General features: G+C 42.2%; 1 protein-coding gene across 1 annotated transcript in view; it reads left to right on the top strand.

Annotated features, from left to right (window-relative positions):
- The window catches only part of LOC139747134 (glutamate receptor ionotropic, delta-2-like), a 111940-nt gene extending 90377 nt beyond the window's left edge, over positions 1 to 21563 (top strand). The window contains exons 11-12 of the mRNA XM_071659051.1: positions 17571 to 17720; positions 21220 to 21563. Of these exons, the coding sequence (XP_071515152.1) occupies positions 17571 to 17720; positions 21220 to 21411 (342 nt within the window). The 3' untranslated portion in view covers positions 21412 to 21563. The remainder of the gene's footprint in view (positions 1 to 17570; positions 17721 to 21219) is intronic.
- Positions 21564 to 21809: the final 246 nt, after the last annotated feature.

Genomic DNA, 21809 nt, shown 5'->3' with positions numbered 1-21809 from the left:
TAAGGCATGTGTACGTGTAGGAAGAGAGGAAAGTGATTGGTTCTCAGTGAATGTAGGTTTGCGGCAGGGGTGTGTGATGTCTCCATGGTTGTTTAATTTGTTTATGGATGGGGTTGTTAGGGAGGTAAATGCAAGAGTTTTGGAAAGAGGGGCAAGTATGAAGTCTGTTGGGGATGAGAGAGCTTGGGAAGTGAGTCAGTTGTTGTTCGCTGATGATACAGCGCTGGTGGCTGATTCATGTGAGAAACTGCAGAAGCTGGTGACTGAGTTTGGAAAAGTGTGTGGAAGAAGAAAGTTAAGAGTAAATGTGAATAAGAGCAAGGTTATTAGGTACAGCAGGGTTGAGGGTCAAGTCAATTGGGAGGTGAGTTTGAATGGAGAAAAACTGGAGGAAGTGAAGTGTTTTAGATATCTGGGAGTGGATCTGGCAGCGGATGGAACCATGGAAGCGGAAGTGGATCATAGGGTGGGGGAGGGGGCGAAAATCCTGGGGGCCTTGAAGAATGTGTGGAAGTCGAGAACATTATCTCGGAAAGCAAAAATGGGTATGTTTGAAGGAATAGTGGTTCCAACAATGTTGTATGGTTGCGAGGCGTGGGCTATGGATAGAGTTATGCGCAGGAGGATGGATGTGCTGGAAATGAGATGTTTGAGGACAATGTGTGGTTTGAGGTGGTTTGATCGAGTGAGTAACGTAAGGGTAAGAGAGATGTGTGGAAATAAAAAGAGCGTGGTTGAGAGAGCAGAAGAGGGTGTTTTGAAGTGGTTTGGGCACATGGAGAGGATGAGTGAGGAAAGATTGACCAAGAGGATATATGTGTCGGAGGTGGAGGGAACAAGGAGAAGAGGGAGACCAAATTGGAGGTGGAAAGATGGAGTGAAAAAGATTTTGTGTGATCGGGGCCTGAACATGCAGGAGGGTGAAAGGAGGGCAAGGAATAGAGTGAATTGGAGCGATGTGGTATACCGGGGTTGACGTGCTGTCAGTGGATTGAAGCAGGGCATGTGAAGCGTCTGGGGTAAACCATGGAAAGCTGTGTAGGTATGTATATTTGCGTGTGTGGACGTATGTATATACATGTGTATGGGGGGGGGGTTGGGCCATTTCTTTCGTCTGTTTCCTTGCGCTACCTCGCAAACGCGGGAGACAGCGACAAAGTATAATAAATAAATATAATATATATATATATATATATATGTGTATGTATATATATATATACCTGGGGATAGCAAAGAAAGAATACTTCCCACGCATTCCTCACGTGTCGTAAATGGCGACTACAGGGGACGGGAGCATGGTGGGATGGAAACCCTTCCCTCATTGTATTCTAACTTTCTTGAAACGGAAACAGAAGAAGGAGTCACGCGAGGAGTGCTCATCCGCCACAAAGGCTCAGACTGGGGTGTCTAAATGTGTGTGGATGTAACCAATATGAGAAAAAAGGAGAGATAGGTAGTATGTTTGAGGAAAGGAACCAGGATGTTTTGGCTCTGAGTGAAACGAAGCTCAAGGGTAAAGGGGAAGAGTGGCTTGCGAATGTCTTGGAGGTAAAGTAAGGGGTTAGTGATGGGACAAGAGCAAGGGAAGGAGTAGCACTACTCCTGAAACAGGAGTGGTGGGAGTATGTGATGGAGTGTAAGAAAGTAAACTGTAGATTGATATTGGTTCAGCTGAAAGTTGATGGAGAGAGATGGGTGATTATTGGTGCATATGCACCTGGGCATGAGAAGAAAGATCATGAGAGACAGGTGTTTTGGGAGCAGCTGAATGAGTGTGTTAGTCTTTTTGATGCACGAAACCGGGTTATAGTGATGGGTGATTTGAATGCAAAGGTGAGTAATGTGGCAGTTGAGGGAATAATTGGTGTACATGGGGTGTTCAGTGATGTAAATGGAAATGGTGAAGAGTTTGTAGATTTATGTGCTGAAAAAGGACTGGTGATTTGGAATACTTGTTTTAAAAGGAGAGATATATATAAGTATACGTTTGTAAGTAGGAGTGATGGCCAGAGAATGTTATTGGATTATGTGTTAATTGATAGGCGTGCGAAAGAGAGACTTCTGGATGTTAACATGCTGAGAGGTGCAACTGGAGGGATGTTTGATCATTATCTTGTGGAGGCGAAGGTGAAGATTTGTAGGGTTTTTCAGAAACGAAGAGAGAATGTTGGGGTAAAGAGAGTGGTGAGAATAAGTGAGCTTGGTAAGGAGACTTGTGTGAGGAAGTACCAGGAGAGACTGAGTATAGAGTGGAAAAAGGTGAGTACAAAGGAGGTAAGGGGAGTGTAGGAGGAATGGGATATATTTAGGGAAGCAGTGATGGCTTGCGCAAAAGATGCTTGTGACATGAGAAGTGTGGGAGTTGGGCAGGTTAGAAATAGTAGTGAGTGGGGGGATGAAGAAGTAAGATTATTAGTGAAAGAGAAGAGAGATGCATTTGGACGATTTTTGCATGGAAATAATGGAAATGAGTGGGAGATGTATAAAAGAAAGAGACAGGAGGTCAAGACAAAGGCAAGAGGTGAAAAAGATGGCAAATGAGAGTTAGGGTGAGAGAGTATCAAGTTCTAGGGAGAATAAAAAGATGATTTGGAAGGAGGTAAATAAAGTCCGCAAGACAAGGGAATCAATGGGAACTCCAGTGAAGGGGGCTAATGGGGAGGTGATAACAAGTAGTGGTGATGTGAGAAGGAGATGGAGTGAGTATTTTGAAGGTTTGTTGAATGTGTTTGATTATAGAGTGGCAGATATAGGGTGTTTTGGTCGAGGTGATGTGCTAAGTGAGAGGGCTAGGGAGAATGATTTGGTAAACAGAGAAGATGTAGGAAAAGCTTTGCGGAAGTTGAAAGCCGGCAAGGCGGCGAGTTTGGATGTTATTGTAGTGGAATTTATAAAAAAAAGGTGGTGACTGTAATGTTGACTTGTTGGTAAGGTTATTTGATGTATGTATGACCCATGGTGAGGTGCCTGAGGATTGGCGGAATGCTTGCATAGTGCCATTGTACAAAGGCAAAGGGGATAAGAGTGAGTGCTCAAATTATAGAGGTATAAGTTTGTTGAGTATTCCTGGTAAATTATATCGGAGGGTATTGATTGAGAGGGTGAAGGTACGTACAGAGCATCAGATTGGGGAAGAGCAGTGTGGTTTCAGAAGTGGTAGAGGATGTGTGGATCAGGTGTTTGCTTTGATGATTGTATGTGAGAAATACTTAGAAAAGGAAATGGACTTTTATGTAGCATTTATGGATCTGGAGAAGGCATATGATAGAGTTGATAGAGATGCTCTATGGAAGACATTAAGAATATATAGTGTGGGAGGCAAGTTGTAAGAAGCAGTGAAAAGTTTTTATTGAGGATATAAGGGGTGTGTACGTGTAGGAAGAGAGGAAAGTGATTGGTTCTCAGTGAATGAAGGTTTGCGGCAGGGGTGTGTGATGTCTCCATGGTTGTTTAATTTGTTTATGGATGGGGTTGTTAGGGAGGTGAATGCAAGAGTTTTGGAAAGAGGGGCAAGTATGAAGTCTGTTGTGGATGATAGAGCTTATGAAGTGAGTCAGTTGTTGTTCGCTGATGATACAGTGCTGGTGGTTGTATCGGGTGAGAAACTGCAGATGCTGGTGACTGAGTTTCGTAAAGTGTGCGAAAGAAGAAAGCTGAGAGTAAATATGAATAAGAGCAAGGTTATCAGGTACAGCAGGGTTGAGGGACAAGTCAACTGGGAGGTACGTTTGAATGGAGAGAAACTGGAGGAAGTGAAGTGTTTTAGGTATCTGGGAGTGGATTTGTCAGCGGATGGAACCATGGAAGCGGAAATGAATCATAGGTTGGGGGAGGGAGTGAAAGTTCTTGGAGCGTTGAAGAATGTGTGGAAGTCGAAAATATTGTCTCGGAAAGTAGAAATGGGTATGTTTGAAGGAATAGTGGTTCCAACAATGTTATATGGTTGCGAGGCGTGGGCTATAGATAGAGTTGTGCGCAGGAGGATGGATGTGCTGGAAATGAGATGTTTGAGGACAATGTGTGGTGTGAGGTGGTTTGATCGAGTAAGTAACAAAGGGGTAAGAGAGATGTGTGGAAATAAAAAGAGCGTGGTTGAGAGAGCAGAAGAGGGTGTTTTGAAGTGGTTTTGGGCACATGGAGAGAATGAGTGAGGAAAGATTGACCAAGAGGATATATGTGTCGGAGGTGGAGGGAACGAGGAGAAGAGGGAGACCAAATTGGAGGTGGAAAGATGGAGTGAAGAAGATTTTGTGTGATCAGGGCCTGAACATGCAGGAGGGTGAAAGGATTGCAAGGAATAGAGTGAATTGGAGCGATGTGGTATACGGGGTTGACGTGCTGTCAGTGGATTGAATCAGGGCATGTGAAGCGTCTCGGTTAAACCATGGAAAGCTGTGTAGGTATGTATATTTGCGTGTGTGGACGTATGTATATACATGTGTATGGGGGTGGGTTGGGCCATTTCTTTCGTCTGTTTCCTTGCGCTACCTCGCAAACGCGGGAGACAGCGGCAAAAAAAAAAAAAAAAAATATATATATGAGAATACTTACCACACATTCCTCACGTGTTCGTAGCAGGCGACTAAAGGTGACGGGAGCGGGGGGCCAGAAACCCTTCCCTCCTTGTATTTTAACTTCTAAAGGGCGTCACGCGGGGAGTGCTCATCCCCCTCGAAGGCTCAGATTGGGGTGTCTAAATGTGTGTGGATGTAACCAAGATGAGAAAAAAGGAGAAATAGGTAGTATGTTTGAGGAAAGGAACCTGGACGTTTTGCGAATGTCTTGGGAGTAAAGTCAAGGGTTAGTGTGAGGACAAGAGCAAGGGAAGGAGTAGCACTACTCCTGAAACAGGAGTGGTGGGAGTATGGGATAGAGTGTAACAAAGCAAACTCTAGATTGATATGGGTAAAACTGAAAGTTGATGGAGAGACATGGGTGATTATTGGTGCATATGCACCTGGCATGAGAAGAACGATCATGAGAGGCAAGTGTTTTGGGAGTAGCTGAGTGAGTGTGTTAGTAGTTTTGATGCACGAGACCGGCTTATAGTGATGGATGATTTGAATGCAAAGGTGAATAATGTGGCAGTTGAGGGAATAATTGGTGTACATGGGGTGTTCAATGTTGTAAATAGAAATGGTGAAGAGCTTGTAGATCTATGTGCTGAAAAAGGACTGGTGATTGGGAATACCTGGTTTAAGAAGAGAGATATACATAAGTATACTTATGTAAGTAGGAGAGATGGCCAGAGAGCGTTATTGGATCACGTGTTAATTGATAGGCGCGCGAAAGAGAGACTTTTGGATGTTAATGTGCCGAGAGGTGCAACTGGAGGGATGTCTGATCATTATCTTGTGGAGGTGAAGGTGAAGATTTGCATGGGTTTTCAGAAAAGAAGAGAGAATGTTGGGGTGAAAAGTGTGGTGAGAGTAAGTGATCTTGGGAAGAAGACTTAAATTAGGAAGTACCAAAAGAGACTGAGTGCAGAATGGAAAAAGGCGAGAACAAAGGGCGTAAAAACAAAGGGCGTAAGGGGGAGTGGGGGAGGAATGGAATGCATTTAGGGAAGCAGTGATGGCTTGCGCAGAAAATGCTTGCGGCATGAGAAGCGTGGGAGGTGGGCAGATTAGAAAGGGTAGTGAGTGGGGAATGAGGAAGTAAGATTATTAGTGAAAGAGAAGAAAGATTCATTTGGACGATTTTTGCAGGGAAATAATGCAAATGAGTGGGAATGTATAAATGATAGAGGCAGGAGGTCAAGAGAAAGGTGCAAGAGTTGAAAAAGAGAGCAAATGAAAGTTGAGGTGAGAGATTATCATTAAACTTTAGGGAGAATAAAAAGATGTTTTGGAAGGAGGTAAATAAACTGTGAAAGGGGCAAATGGGAAGGTCAATAACAAGTAGTGTTGATGTGTGAAGGAGATGGAGTGAGTGTTTTGAAGGTTTGTTGAATGTGTTTGATGATAGGGTGTTTTGGTCGAGGTGGTGTGCACAGTGAGAGGGTTAGGGGAAAATGATTTGGTAAACAGAGAAGAGGAAGTAAAAGCTCTGCGGAAGATGAAAGCCGGCAAAGCAGCGGGATTGGATGGTATTGCAGTGTAATATCAAAAAAGTTGGTGAATGTATTGTTGACTGGTTGGTATGGTTATTTAATGAATGTATGACTCATGGTGAGGTGCCTGAGGATTGAAGGAATGCTTGCATAGTACCATTGTACCATTCCTGGGAAATTATATGGAGGGTATTGATTGAGAGGGGAAGGCATGTACAGAGCATCAGATTGGGGAAGAGCAGTGTGGTTTGAGAAGTGGTAGATGATGTGTGGATCAGGTGTTTCCTTTGAAGAATGTATTTGAGAAATACTTAGAAAAGCAAATGGATTTGTATGTAGCATTTATAGATCTGGAGAAGGCATTTGATACAGTTGATAGAGATGCCTGTGGAAGGTATTATGAATGTATGGTATGGAAGGCAAGTTGCTAGAAGCAGTGAAAAAGTTTTTATCGAGGATGTAAAGCATGTGTACGTGTAGGAAAAGAGGAAAGTGATTACTTCTCAGTGAATGTTGGTTTGCGGCAGGGGTGTGTGATGTCTCCATGGTTTGTTTGATTTGTTTATGAATGGGGTTGTTAGTGAGGTGAATGCAAGAGTTTTAGAAAGAGGGGCAAGTATGCAGTCTGTTGTGGATTAGAGAGCTTGGGAAGTGAGTCAGTTGTTGTTCGCTGATGATACAGTGCTGGTGGCTGATTCGTGTGAGAAATTGCAGAAGCTGGTGACTGAGTTTGGTAAAGTGTGTGAAAGAAGAAAGCTGAGAGTAAATGTAAATAAGAGCAAGGTTATTAGGCACAGTAGGGTTGAGGGACAAGTCAAGTGGGAGGTACGTTTGAATGGAGAAAAACTTGAGGAAATGAAGTGTTTTAGATATCTTGGAGTTGATTTGGTAGCGGATGGAACCATGGAAGCGGAAGTGAATCATAGGGTGGGGGGAAGGGGCAAAAGTTCTTGGAGCGTTAAAGAATGTGTTGAAGTCGAGAACATTTTCTCGGAAAGCAAAAATGGGTATGTTTGAAGGAATAGTGGTTCCAACAGTGTTATATGGTTGCGAGTCGTGGGCTATGGATAGAGTTGTGCGCAGGAGGGTGGATGTGCTGGAAATGAGATGTTTGAGGGAAATGTGTGTTGTGAGATGGTTTGATCGAGTAAGTAATAATAGGGTAAAAGAGATGTGTGGTAATAAAAAGAGCGTGGTTGAGAGAGCAGAAGAGAGTGTTTTGAAATGTTTTGGTCACATGTAGAGAATGAGTGAGGAAAGATTGACAAAGAAGATGCACATGTTAGAGGCGAAAGGAACGAGAAGTGGGAAACCAAATTCGAGGTGGAAAGATGGAGTGAAAAAGATTTTGAGTGATCGGGGCCTGAACATGCAGGAGGGTGAAAGGCGTGCAAGGAATTAAGTGAATTGGAACGATGTGGTATACCGGGATCGACGTGCTGTCAATGGATTGAACCAGAGCATGTGAAGCGTTTGGGGTAAACTATTGAAAGTTCTGTGGGGCCTGGATGTGGAAAGGGAGCTGTGGTTTCGGTGCATTATTACATGACAGCTAGAGACTGAATGTGTACAAATGTGGCCTTTGCTGTTTTTTCCTAGCGCTACCTTGCGCACATGAGAGGGGAGGGGGTTGTTATTTCATGTGCGGCGGGATAGCGATGGGAATGAATAAAGGCAGACAATATGAATTATGTACATGTGTATATATGCATATGTCTGAGTGTGTGTATATATATATATATATATATATATATATATATATATATATATATATATATATATATATATATATATATATATATATATATATATATATATATATATATATATATATATATATATGTATACGTTGAGTTGTATATGTATGTATATTTGCGCGTGTGGACGTGTATGTATATACATGTGCATGTGGGTGGGTTAGGCCATTTCTTTCGTCTGTTTCCTTGCGCTACCTCGCTAACGCGGGAGATAGCGACAAAGCAAAATAATATATATATATATATTATATATATATATATATATATATATATATATATATATATATATATATATATATATATATATATATATATATATATATATATATATATATATATATATATATATATATATATATATCTATACATATTATCCCTGGGGATAGGGGAGAAAGAATACTTCCCACGTATTCCCTGCGTGTCGTAGAAGGCGACTAAAAGGGGAGGGAGCGGGAGGCTGGAAATCCTTCCCTCTCGTTTTTTTTTTTTTTTAATTTTCCAAAAGAAGGAACAGAGAATTGGGCCAGGTGAGGGTATTCCCTCAAAGGCCCAGTCCTCTGTTCTTAACGCTACCTCGCTAATGCGGGAAATGGCGAATAGTTTGAAAGAAAGAAAAGATCTATACATATATAAATATATATATATATATATATATATATATATATATATATATATATATATATATATATATATATATATATATATATATATATATATATATATATATATATATATATCTTTTTCTTTTGAACTATTCGCCATTTCCCGCGTTGGAATATCCTCACCTGGCCCCCTCTGTTCCTTCTTTTGGAAAATTAAAAAAAAAAAAGAGGGGAGGATTTCCAGCCCCCCGCTCCCATATATATAAATATATATATATATATATATATATATATATATATATATATATATATATATATATATATATATATATATATATATATATATATATATATTTATTATTATTATACTTTGTCGCTGTCTCCCGCGTTTGCGAGGTAGCGCAAGGAAACAGACGAAAGAAATGGCCCCACCCCCCCCCCCCATACACATGTATATACATACGTCCACACACGCAAATATACATACCTACACAGTTTTCCATGGTTTACCCCAGACGCTTCACATGCCCTGCTTCAATCCACTGACAGCACGTCAACCCCGGTATACCACATCGCTCCAATTCACTCTATTCCTTGCCCTCCTTTCACTCTCCTGCATGTTCAGGCCCCGATCACACAAAATCTTTTTCACTCCATCTTTCCACCTCCAATTTGGTCTCCCTCTTCTCCTTGTTCCCTCCACCTCCGACACATATATCCTCTTGGTCAATCTTTCCTCACTCATCCTCTCCATGTGCCCAAACCACTTCAAAACACCCTCTTCTGCTCTCTCAACCACGCTCTTTTTATTTCCACACATCTCTCTTACCCTTACGTTACTCACTCGATCAAACCACCTCACACCACACATTGTCCTCAAACATCTCATTTCCAGCACATCCATCCTCCTGCGCACAACTCTATCCATAGCCCACGCCTCGCAACCATACAACATTGTTGGAACCACTATTCCTTCAAACATACCCATTTTTGCTTTCCGAGATAATGTTCTCGACTTCCACACATTCTTCAAGGCCCCCAGGATTTTCGCCTCCTCCCCCACCCTATGATCCACTTCCGCTTCCATGGTTCCATCCGCTGCCAGATCCACTCCCAGATATCTAAAACACCTCACTTCCTCCAGTTTTTCTCCATTCAAACTCACCTCCCAATTGACTTGACCCTCAACCCTACTGTACCTAATAACCTTGCTCTTATTCACATTTACTCTTAACTTTCTTCTTCCACACACTTTTCCAAACTCAGTCACCAGCTTCTGCAGTTTCTCACATGAATCAGCCACCAGCGCTGTATCATCAGCGAACAAAAACTGACTCACTTCCCAAGCTCTCTCATCCCCAACAGACTTCATACTTGCCCCTCTTTCCAAAACTCTTGCATTTACCTCCCTAACAACCCCATATATATACATATATATATATATATATATATATATATATATATATATATATATATATATATATATATATATATATATATATATATATATATATATATATATATATATATATATATATATATATATATATATATATATATATATACATATATATATGACTCATGTATGACTCATGGTGAGGTGCCTGAGGATTGGCGGAATGCGTGCATAGTGCCATTGTACAAAGGCAAAGGAGATAAGAGTGAGTGCTCAAATTACAGAGGTATAAGTTTGTTTAGTATTCCTGGTAAATTATATGGGAGGGTATTGATTGAGAGGGTGAAGGCATGTACAGAGCATCAGATTGGGGAAGAGCAGTGTGGTTTCAGAAGTGGTAGAGGATGTGTGGATCAGGTGTTTGCTTTGAAGAATGTATGTGAGAAATACTTAGAAAAGCAAATGGATTTGTATGTAGCATTTATGGATCTGGAGAAGGCATATGATAGAGTTGATAGAGATGCTCTGTGGAAGGTATTAAGAATATATGGTGTGGGAGGAAAGTTGTTAGAAGCAGTGAAAAGTTTTTATCGAGGATGTAAGGCATGTGTACGTGTAGGAAGAGAGGAAAGTGATTGGTTCTCAGTGAATGTAGGTTTGCGGCAGGGGTGTGTGATGTCTCCATGGTTGTTTAATTTGTTTATGGATGGGGTTGTTAGGGAGGTAAATGCAAGAGTTTTGGAAAGAGGGGCAAGTATGAAGTCTGTTGGGGATGAGAGAGCTTGGGAAGTGAGTCAGTTGTTGTTCGCTGATGATACAGCGCTGGTGGCTGATTCATGTGAGAAACTGCAGAAGCTGGTGACTGAGTTTGGAAAAGTGTGTGGAAGAAGAAAGTTAAGAGTAAATGTGAATAAGAGCAAGGTTATTAGGTACAGTAGGGTTGAGGGTCAAGTCAATTGGGAGGTGAGTTTGAATGGAGAAAAACTGGAGGAAGTGAAGTGTTTTAGATATCTGGGAGTGGATCTGGCAGCGGATGGAACCATGGAAGCGGAAGTGGATCATAGGGTGGGGGAGGGGGCGAAAATCCTGGGGGCCTTGAAGAATGTGTGGAAGTCGAGAAAATTATCTCGGAAAGCAAAAATGGGTATGTTTGAAGGAATAGTGGTTCCAACAATGTTGTATGGTTGCGAGACGTGGGCTATGGATAGAGTTGTGCGCAGGAGGATGGATGTGCTGGAAATGAAATGTTTGAGGACAATGTGTGGTGTGAGGTGGTTAGATCCAGTGAGTAACGTAAGGGTAAGAGAGATGTTTGGAAATAAAAAGAGCGTGGTTGAGAGAGCAGAAGAGGGTGTTTTGAAGTGGTTTGGGCACATGGAGAGGATGAGTGAGGAAAGATTGACCAAGAGGATATATGTGTCGGAGGTGGAGGGAACAAGGAGAAGAGGGAGACCAAATTGGAGGTGGAAAGATGGAGTGAAAAAGATTTTGTGTGATCGGGGCCTGAACATGCAGGAGGGTGAAAGGAGGGCAAGGAATAGAGTGAATTGGAGCGATGTGGTATACCGGGGTTGACGTGCTGTCAGTGGATTGAAGCAGGGCATGTGAAGCGTCTGGGGTAAACCATGGAAAGCTGTGTAGGTATGTATATTTGCGTGTGTGGACGTATGTATATACATGTGTATGGTGGGGGGTTGGGCCATTTCTTTCGTCTGTTTCCTTGCGCTACCTCGCAAACGCGGGAGACAGCGACAAAGTATAATAAATAAATATAATATATATATATATATATATATATATATATATATATATATATATATATATATATATATATATATATATATATATATGTGTATGTATATATATATATACCTGGGGATAGCGAAGAAAGAATACTTCCCACGCATTCCTCACGTGTCGTAAAAGGCGACTACAGGGGACGGGAGCATGGTGGGATGGAAACCCTTCCCTCATTGTATTCTAACTTTCTTGAAACGGAAACAGAAGAAGGAGTCACGCGAGGAGTGCTCATCCTCCACAAAGGCTCAGACTGGGGTGTCTAAATGTGTGTGGATGTAACCAATATGAGAAAAAAGGAGAGATAGGTAGTATGTTTGAGGAAAGGAGCCAGGATGTTTTGGCTCTGAGTGAAACGAAGCTCAAGGGTAAAGGGGAAGAGTGGCTTGCGAATGTCTTGGAGGTAAAGTAAGGGGTTAGTGATGGGACAAGAGCAAGGGAAGGAGTAGCACTACTCCTGAAACAGGAGTGGTGGGAGTATGTGATGGAGTGTAAGAAAGTAAACTGTAGATTGATATTGGTTAAGCTGAAAGTTGATGGAGAGAGATGGGTGATTATTGGTGCATATGCACCTGGGCATGAGAAGAAAGATCATGAGAGACAGGTGTTTTGGGAGCAGCTGAATGAGTGTGTTAGTCTTTTTGATGCACGAAACCGGGTTATAGTGATGGGTGATTTGAATGCAAAGGTGAGTAATGTGGCAGTTGAGGGAATAATTGGTGTACATGGGGTGTTCAGTGATGTAAATGGAAATGGTGAAGAGTTTGTAGATTTATGTGCTGAAAAAGGACTGGTGATTTGGAATACTTGTTTCAAAAGGAGAGATATATATAAGTATACGTTTGTAAGTAGGAGTGATGGCCAGAGAATGTTATTGGATTACGTGTTAATTGATAGGCGTGCGAAAGAGAGACTTCTGGATGTTAATATGCTGAGAGGTGCAACTGGAGGGATGTTTGATCATTATCTTGTGGAGGCGAAGGTGAAGATTTGTAGGGTTTTTCAGAAACGAAGAGAGAATGTTGGGGTAAAGAGAGTGGTGAGAATAAGTGAGCTTGGTAAGGAGACTTGTGTGAGGAAGTACCAGGAGAGACTGAGTATAGAGTGGAAAAAGGTGAGTACAAAGGAGGTAAGGGGAGTGTAGGAGGAATGGGATATATTTAGGGAAGCAGTGATGGCTTGCGCAAAAGATGCTTGTGACATGAGAAGTGTGGGAGTTGGGCAGGTTAGAAATAGTAGTGAGTGGGGGGATGAAGAAGTAAGATTATTAGTGAAAGAGAAGAGAGATGCATTTGGACGATTTTTGCATGGAAATAATGGAAATGAGTGGGAGATGTATAAAAGAAAGAGACAGGAGGTCAAGACAAAGGCAAGAGGTGAAAAAGATGGCAAATGAAAGTTAGGGTGAGAGAGTATCAAGTTCTAGGGAGAATAAAAAGATGATTTGGAAGGAGGTAAATAAAGTCCGCAAGACAAGGGAATGAATGGGAACTCCAGTGAAGGGGGCTAATGGGGAGGTGATAACAAGTAGTGGTGATGTGAGAAGGAGATGGAGTGAGTATTTTGAAGGTTTGTTGAATGTGTTTGATTATAGAGTGGCAGATATAGGGTGTTTTGGTCGAGGTGATGTGCTAAGTGAGAGGGCTAGGGAGAATGATTTGGTAAACAGAGAAGATGTAGGAAAAGCTTTGCGGAAGTTGAAAGCCGGCAAGGCGGCGAGTTTGGATGTTATTGTAGTGGAATTTATAAAAAAAAGGTGGTGACTGTAATGTTGACTTGTTGGTAAGGTTATTTGATGTATGTATGACCCATGGTGAGGTGCCTGAGGATTGGCGGAATGCTTGCATAGTGCCATTGTACAAAGGCAAAGGGGATAAGAGTGAGTGCTCAAATTATAGAGGTATAAGTTTGTTGAGTATTCCTGGTAAATTATATCGGAGGGTATTGATTGAGAGGGTGAAGGTATGTACAGAGCATCAGACTGGGGAAGAGCAGTGTGGTTTCAGAAGTGGTAGAGGATGTGTGGATCAGGTGTTTGCTTTGATGATTGTATGTGAGAAATACTTAGAAAAGGAAATGGACTTTTATGTAGCATTTATGGATCTGGAGAAGGCATATGATAGAGTTGATAGAGATGCTCTATGGAAGACATTAAGAATATATGGTGTGGGAGGCAAGTTGTAAGAAGCAGTGAAAAGTTTTTATTGAGGATATAAGGGGTGTGTACGTGTAGGAAGAGAGGAAAGTGATTGGTTCTCAGTGAATGAAGGTTTGCGGCAGGGGTGTGTGATGTCTCCATGGTTGTTTAATTTGTTTATGGATGGGGTTGTTAGGGAGGTGAATGCAAGAGTTTTGGAAAGAGGGGCAAGTATGAAGTCTGTTGTGGATGATAGAGCTTATGAAGTGAGTCAGTTGTTGTTCGCTGATGATACAGTGCTGGTGGTTGAATCGGGTGAGAAACTGCAGATGCTGATGACTGAGTTTCGTAAAGTGTGCGAAAGAAGAAAGCTGAGAGTAAATATGAATAAGAGCAAGGTTATCAGGTACAGCAGGGTTGAGGGACAAGTCAACTGGGAGGTACGTTTGAATGGAGAGAAACTGGAGGAAGTGAAGTGTTTTAGGTATCTGGGAGTGGATTTGTCAGCGGATGGAACCATGGAAGCGGAAATGAATCATAGGTTGGGGGAGGGAGTGAAAGTTCTTGGAGCGTTGAAGAATGTGTGGAAGTCGAAAATATTGTCTCGGAAAGTAGAAATGGGTATGTTTGAAGGAATAGTGGTTCCAACAATGTTATATGGTTGCGAGGCGTGGGCTATAGATAGAGTTGTGAAGAGGAGGGTGGATGTGCTGGAAATGAGATGTTTGAGGACAATATGTGGTGTGAGGTGGTTTGATTGAGTAAGTAATGTAAGGGTAAGAGAGATGTGTGGTAATAAAAAGAGTGTGGTTGAGAGAGCAGAAGAGGGTGTTTCGAAATCGTTTGGTCACATGGAGAGAATAAGTGAGGAAAGATTGACCAAGAGGATATATGTGTCAGAGGTGGAGGGAACGAGGAGAAGTGGGAGACCAAAGTGGAGGTGGAACGATGGAGTGAAAAAGATTTTGAGTGAGTGATTTTGAATGAGAAGCCACCAGTATTACAGGAGAACAGTGAAAGGCCACCATTATTACATCAGAGCAGTGAGAGGCCAACAGCATTACAGCAGAACATAGAGAGGCCACCAGTATTACAGGAGAACCGTAACAGGCCACCAGTGTTGCAGCAGAACAGTGGAATGCCACCAATATTACAGCAGAACAGTGAGATGCCACCAGTATTACAGCAGAACAGTGAGAGGCCACCAATATTACAGCAGAACAGTGAGATGCCACCAGTATTACAGCAGAACAGTGAGAGGCCACCACTATCATAGCAGGACAGTGAGAGGCCACCAGTATTGCAAAAGAACAGTGAAAGGCCACCATTATTACACCAGAACAGTGAGAAGCCATCAGTATTCCAACAAAACAGTGAGAGGCCACCAGTATTACAACAGAACTGTGAGAGGCCACCGGTATTACACCAGAACAGTGAGAGGCCACCGGTATTACACCAGAAGAGTGAGAGTCCTCTAGTACTACACCAGAACAGTGAGAGGCCTCTAGTATTACACCAGAACAGTGAGAGGCCTCCAGTGTTACACCAGGATAATGAGAGGCCTCTATTACTACACCAGAACGGTGAGAGGCCTCTAGTACTACACCAGAACGGTGAGAGGCCACCAGTATTCCAACAAAACAGTGAGAGGCCACCAGTATTACACCAGAACAGCGAGAGGCCACCAGTATTACACCAGAACAGTGAGAGACCTCCAGTGTTACACCAGGACAGTGAGAGGCCTCCAGTATTACACCAGAACAGTGATAGGCCTCCAGTATTACACCAGAACAGTGAGAGACCTCCAGTGTTACACCAGAACAGTGAGAGACCTCCAGTGTTACACCAGAACAGTGACAGGCCTCTAGTACTATACCAGAACATTGAGAGGCCTCCAGTGTTACACCAGAACAGTGAGAGACCTCCAGTGTTACACCAGAACAGTGAGAGACCTCCAGTATTACACCAGAACAGTGAGAGACCTCCAGTGTTACACCAGAACAGTGAGAGACCTCCAGTGTTACACCAGAACAGTGAGAGGCCTCCAGTGTTACACCAGAACAGCGAGAGGCCTCCAGTGTTACACCAGAACAGTGAGAGGCCTCCAGTGTTACACCAGAACAGTGAGAGACCTCCAGTGTTACACCAGAACAGTGAGAGACCTCCAGTGTTACACCAGAACAGTGAGAGGCCTCCAGTGTTACACCAGAACAGTGAGAGGCCTCCAGTGTTACACCAGAACAGTGAGAGGCCTCCAGTGTTACACCAGAACAGTGAGAGGCCTCCAGTGTTACACCAGAACAGTGAGAGGCCTCCAATGTTACACCAGAACAGTGAGAGGCCTCCAGTGTTACACCAGAACAGTGAGAGACCTCCAGTGTTACACCAGAACAGTGAGAGACCTCCAGTGTTACACCAGAACAGTGAGAGGCCTCCAGTGTTACACCAGAACAGTGAGAGACCTCCAGTGTTACACCAGAACAGTGAGAGACCTCCAGTGTTACACCAGAAGAGTGACAGGTCTCTAGTACTATACCAGAACAGTGAGAGGCCTCCAGTGTTACACCAGAACAGTGAGAGACCTCCAGTGTTACACCAGAACAGTGAGAGACCTCCAGTGTTGCACCAGAACAGTGAGAGACCTCCAGTATTATACCAGAACAGTGAGAGACCTCCAGTGTTGCACCAGAACAGTGAGAGACCTCCAGTGTTGCACCAGAACAGTGAGAGACCTCCAGTGTTGCACCAGAACAGTGAGAAGCCTCCAGTGTTGCACCAGAACAGTGAGAGGCCTCCAGTGTTGCACCAGAACAGTGAGAGACCTCCAGTGTTGCACCAGAACAGTGAGAGACCTCCAGTGTTGCACCAGAACAGTGAGAGGCCTCCAGTGTTGCACCAGAACAGTGAGAGGCCTCCAGTGTTGCACCAGAACAGTGAGAGACCTCCAGTGTTGCACCAGAACAGTGAGAGACCTCCAGTGTTGCACCAGAACAGTGAGAGGCCTCCAGTATTACACCAGAACAGTGAGAGACCTCCAGTATTACACCAGAACAGTGAGAGACCTCCAGTGTTGCACCAGAACAGTGAGAGGCCTCTAGTATTACATCAGAACAGTGAGAGACCTCCAGTATCACACCAGAACAGTGAGAGGCCTCCAGTATCACACCAGAACAGTGAGAGACCTCCAGTGTTGCACCAGAACAGTGAGAGGCCTCCAGTGTTGCACCAGAACAGTGAGAGGCCTCCAGTATTACACCAGAACAGTGAGAGACCTCCAGTGTTGCACCAGAACAGTGAGAGACCTCCAGTGTTGCACCAGAACAGTGAGAGACCTCCAGTGTTGCACCAGAACAGTGAGAGGCCTCCAGTGTTGCACCAGAACAGTGAGAGACCTCCAGTGTTGCACCAGAACAGTGAGAGGCCTCCAGTGTTGCACCAGAACAGTGAGAGACCTCCAGTGTTACACCAGAACAGTGAGAGGCAAACTTAAAAAGGAAGGTTGAAGAGGGATGATAGCAGTAGGGTTGAGTAGTAGTCAGAAGAATGACCACACACTCTGGTCTGGAGTCAATCAGCCATACATGAACACAATCTATTCCAGTAATTAACTAATAAGCTGCCTTTGGTTTGCTAATGAACCCAGCCTCAAGATATCTAACTTCAACATTCTATTGTGACAATCACTATGAGAATCACTGTAAGAACAACGCACATCACCCAACCATAACCACACAACTATTGTCTACTAATCATAAATCAACTTCTGCTCCATTGATAGATATTTCGGTGACATTATCTTTTCATGATAGATTATGATGACGTATTGCAGGAGAACTTTGCCTCGTACAGTATCGCCATGGCCTTACAACGTCACTCACCGTTGAAGAGGAAGGTTGACAAAGTCCTGGGCTGGATACGACAGAGCGGCCTGGTTAGACACTACTTCCTTGACTCCCTTCGACAGGCGGCTGCATATGAGGTGAGATACTACACAACAAGGAGGACTTTTGAGCAATAAGATTACGTTTTTTTTTAACCATTACGAAACGAATACATCACTAATGTATACAACAATATAAATTTCGTTCATTTCTCCTTTACAAACACAAGGTAAAACAACTCTAGTCTCAGATAGAAATTATTTTTCCCTTACTAGTTAAAGATGTGAGAAATACTTTACATGGGACTAAATTTCTTATCCATGTTACCAGGTATAAGTTAACAGAAACTTGGGACGAACAGGTCACTCCAGTCGTGTGATATTGCCATCATATCGTAACTCTGGATTGTAATAATCTAACTAAAAGCAGTGTGCAAGCAGCTTAGCGTCGTCTGCTAATGATTAGTACGTCATTATAACAACTGATGATGGTATACTTACTTCCCGAGATTGGTTGACTGAAGAAGAAGAATCATCTGCCGTGTTGACGACAAATGTTCTCTGCTGCGAATTATCTTCGACAATATTTCCTCAATTTTGTCAAAGAACAAAAAATAAAGGAATAAACTTTTTGAAGAGAACAAAACATCATGGATTTTGTAAAGTTAAAAGAAGAAAATTCCAAATTTTGACAAGATTATTTCAAACATATCTTGTTTTAATGTATTGATTTGCTCCAGGAAAAGAATAAAATGAAAATCGTCATAATCTTCCCTCTTGTTCTCTAAGACATAGACGTTCAGTCTTGAGAAGCTGTGACGATCATACCTTGTGAGACACATGAAGCTGGGGTGGCAAAGTTAGTACCAATGAGGGATTATTATAGGAGCTGGGATGATGAGTTCCCTGATAGATAACATTGATCTATATGTCAAGATAACCGAGGTTACTTGAAGCATATATTGATTTATCTGTGAAGATAACCTTGGTTAATCAAAGTATAAATTGATAATATATCATGCTTGAGCCACTGTCAATAAAGTAAGTATACAACATATGACTGGCTACAATGAATTCTGCAGAGGGTAGACGCGACTCATCTTCAGGTTAGAGATACACTATGTTGATATATTGTCTTAAGAATAGAGAAACCTCGAGCATTATCATCTCTGTGAGTAAAACATTTTTCTTAATGTTTGGGATGCTTACGTAGACTCAGTCTTTTGGTAGTGTGAGTCAGTTCTTTCTTATGTACTGCGACCGACATGGCAAAACATGCTCTAGTCATGGTCACCTCAAATGATATAAAATATGGGTAATATGAAAAATGAAGGACTTAATCCCAGCTCCTGACTGCTTAAAGTCGTGGCTTAGCAGGAGGGGAAAGCCAAGAGAAGAGAACTCCACAGCTTCACTGTGCGAAGAAAAGGGGAATCGTCGTGGCTTATCCTCGTGTGGCCGGTCTCCACACAGAAACTATGGGAAGCAGCAGCCAGACACCTGAAGAAGAGGGCGAGTTTAGCAACATCTCGGAGAACAGAAATGGATGTGTGAGGAGGAGTTGCAACACCTGGAGAAACGACGGAGCGAGAAGTCTTTAGTTCCACTGTGGCTTGTAAAGTGGTGAGGCAGGATCCCCTCCAGATATACGAGCAGTACTCCATACTCTCGATATAAGGTAGTTGTTCACAATATAGATACTGCACATATGCAGCAGCCACAGATTTTGTGAAGGAGATCTTGTGGTGTGGATTATGTAGGGTTCCCAGGAGAGAGTGGAAGACATGGTGATGCCTAAAGTGACAATGTTTCTGCAGGGTTGAATTGTGGGATTTTGAAGACTGGAGACTAAGTTGGGGAATAAATCTATAACAGGTAAAGACGTCTGCAGATTCAGACTGATACAGGCTAACTGGATGGGCTAGACTAAGAGATGGCAAATTAATTTTGATGTTAATAAGTAAATAGTTTTGCATATCGGTAGTAATAATGGTTGAGCAAACTGCACAATGGATTCTGTTGAGCTACGAAAGGTAAATGAAGAAAAAGACTCATGTGCAATAATCTCTAGTGACCGAAAGCCAAGTAAGCAGTGCACAAGAGCAGTAAAAAGGCCTGACGTAATCCCAGTAGTGACAGATAGAACTTTTGAGTTTACGGACCAAATTTTTGGATTAATGGCTAGGGCTTTTGAATTCAAGTTTGGGAAATTATCCTAATTCGTTACAACTCACTGGTAAGTCCTCATCTTATAAGCTGGTCAGTCTTGGTCACCATAAATGAATAATGACATAAAGATAATGGAGGGAAGACAGACGCGAGCTACCATGATGTTTCGTGGGCTGAGAAACAAATCCTATGAGAGCCGAGTAATCGACTTAAACCTAGCTTAATGAATAGGTTAAAAGGTGATCTAATGCGAGTGTTCAAAAGACTTCGATCATCTCGATCTAACAAATTGAGTAAGGATAGATTCGTCTGATTTCACTCGAAGTAATGATACAAATTCGTGGACAAACGTTTACCTCGAATGAGGCGAAGAGCGTTTTCTTCAACAAGATTGGTAACCTGTGGAATGATGCCTCAGTCAGAGAAACTGAAAGCATTACCATAGATATGTTTAGACATAAACTTGATATGTTTAAACATAAACTTAATATGTTTTAAGCTACAATTCAAAGAGCGAGATTGCGAACGCCTCCTAATATATGTATCAGATGTTTGCAAGTTTTTTCTCTGTCAAATCTTTATGTCTCTCTCCTCCTGCCACTTTAATGTATGACTTTCTGATCTCTTTTAATATCAAAAACAACCTTGAGAGGACATAATGGTCTGATACTGTTAGAATTCCATTGAATTCCCTCTATATTCTTTGTATTCCTTCTATAGTCTTTGTATTCCTTCTATATATTTTGTATTCCTTCTATGTTATTTGCATTCCTTCTATATTCTTTGTTTTCCTTCTTAATTCTTTGTATTCCGTTTATAGTCTTTGTAATCCTTCTATATCATTTATATCCCTTATATATTCTTTGTATTCATTCTACATTCTTTGTATTCTTTCCATATTCTTTGTATTCCTTCTATATTTTTTGTGTTCCTTCTATATTATCTATATTCCTTCTATATTCTTTGTATTCCTTCCATATTCTTTGTATTCCTTCTATATTCTATGTTCTTTCTTTTCTTTCAAACTATTCGCCATTTCCCGCGTTAGCGAGGTAGCGTTAAGAACAGAGGACTGGGCCTTGGAGGGAATATCCTCACCTGGCCCCCTTCTCTGTTCCTTGTTTTGGAAAATTAAAAAACGAGAGGGGAAGATTTCCAGCCCCCGCTCCCTCCCCTTTTAGTCGCCTTCTACGACACGCAGGGAATACGTGGGAAGTATTCTATGTATTCCTCCTATATTTTTTGTATTTCTTCTATATTCTTTGTATTCCTTTTGTATTCTTTGGTATTCAGATGTCATTCACATGACGTTTCTCTCAACTTCTCATAAGATTATGAGGCAACACACGCTGTGTTGTAAGATAACATTATGTACAGTGACAATGTGGTGAAGTTCTGTACTCCAGGCGTGTATCTCCTCCCCCACCAGGAGGATGGCCATAGTGAGGACGACAGTGGGAGTATCGGTGGTGGTCAAGAGGAGGAGGTGGTGGTGGCAGATGGCGTCATTCCCTTGGGACTGGATCACATGCAGGGCATCTTCATGATCACTATTATTGGCTGGGTCTTTTGCACTCAAGTGTTTTTATTTGAGAAAGTTATCTTATCAGATCAGTCATAACTGAGAAACACTTGATCCATTGTAGGAGGGTATCCTGTTGTAATTATATGGGAGTGTTGTTACTACACTGTATTACAGACATTCTACAACACAACACGAGAGACATGAGACTATGACACTATAGTCTCCCTCTGGTGTCAGACTGTCAGTTGTTCTAGTAAAGTATATGATACACTCTGCTGTCCTTCACTCAGCCTTCCAGTTTCTTAGCCTCTTGTGTCAGACGTGCCATGTGTAATGTTACTGCTCACAGTATATATTTGTCTTGTCTTGTAACCTTTATGATCTTCATATTTTTACAGTTTCATTCTCTTTACATTTCTCTTCTCACCTGTACTCATTCTAAATTAGTCCCCTTTTCCTTGCTAATCATTTCGAATGTATTAGAATACAGTAAT

Source organism: Panulirus ornatus, chromosome 67 (assembly GCF_036320965.1).
Source record: "Panulirus ornatus isolate Po-2019 chromosome 67, ASM3632096v1, whole genome shotgun sequence".
NCBI classification, from domain to species: domain Eukaryota; kingdom Metazoa; phylum Arthropoda; class Malacostraca; order Decapoda; family Palinuridae; genus Panulirus; species Panulirus ornatus.
This window is presented reverse-complemented; position numbering and strand designations above follow the sequence as displayed.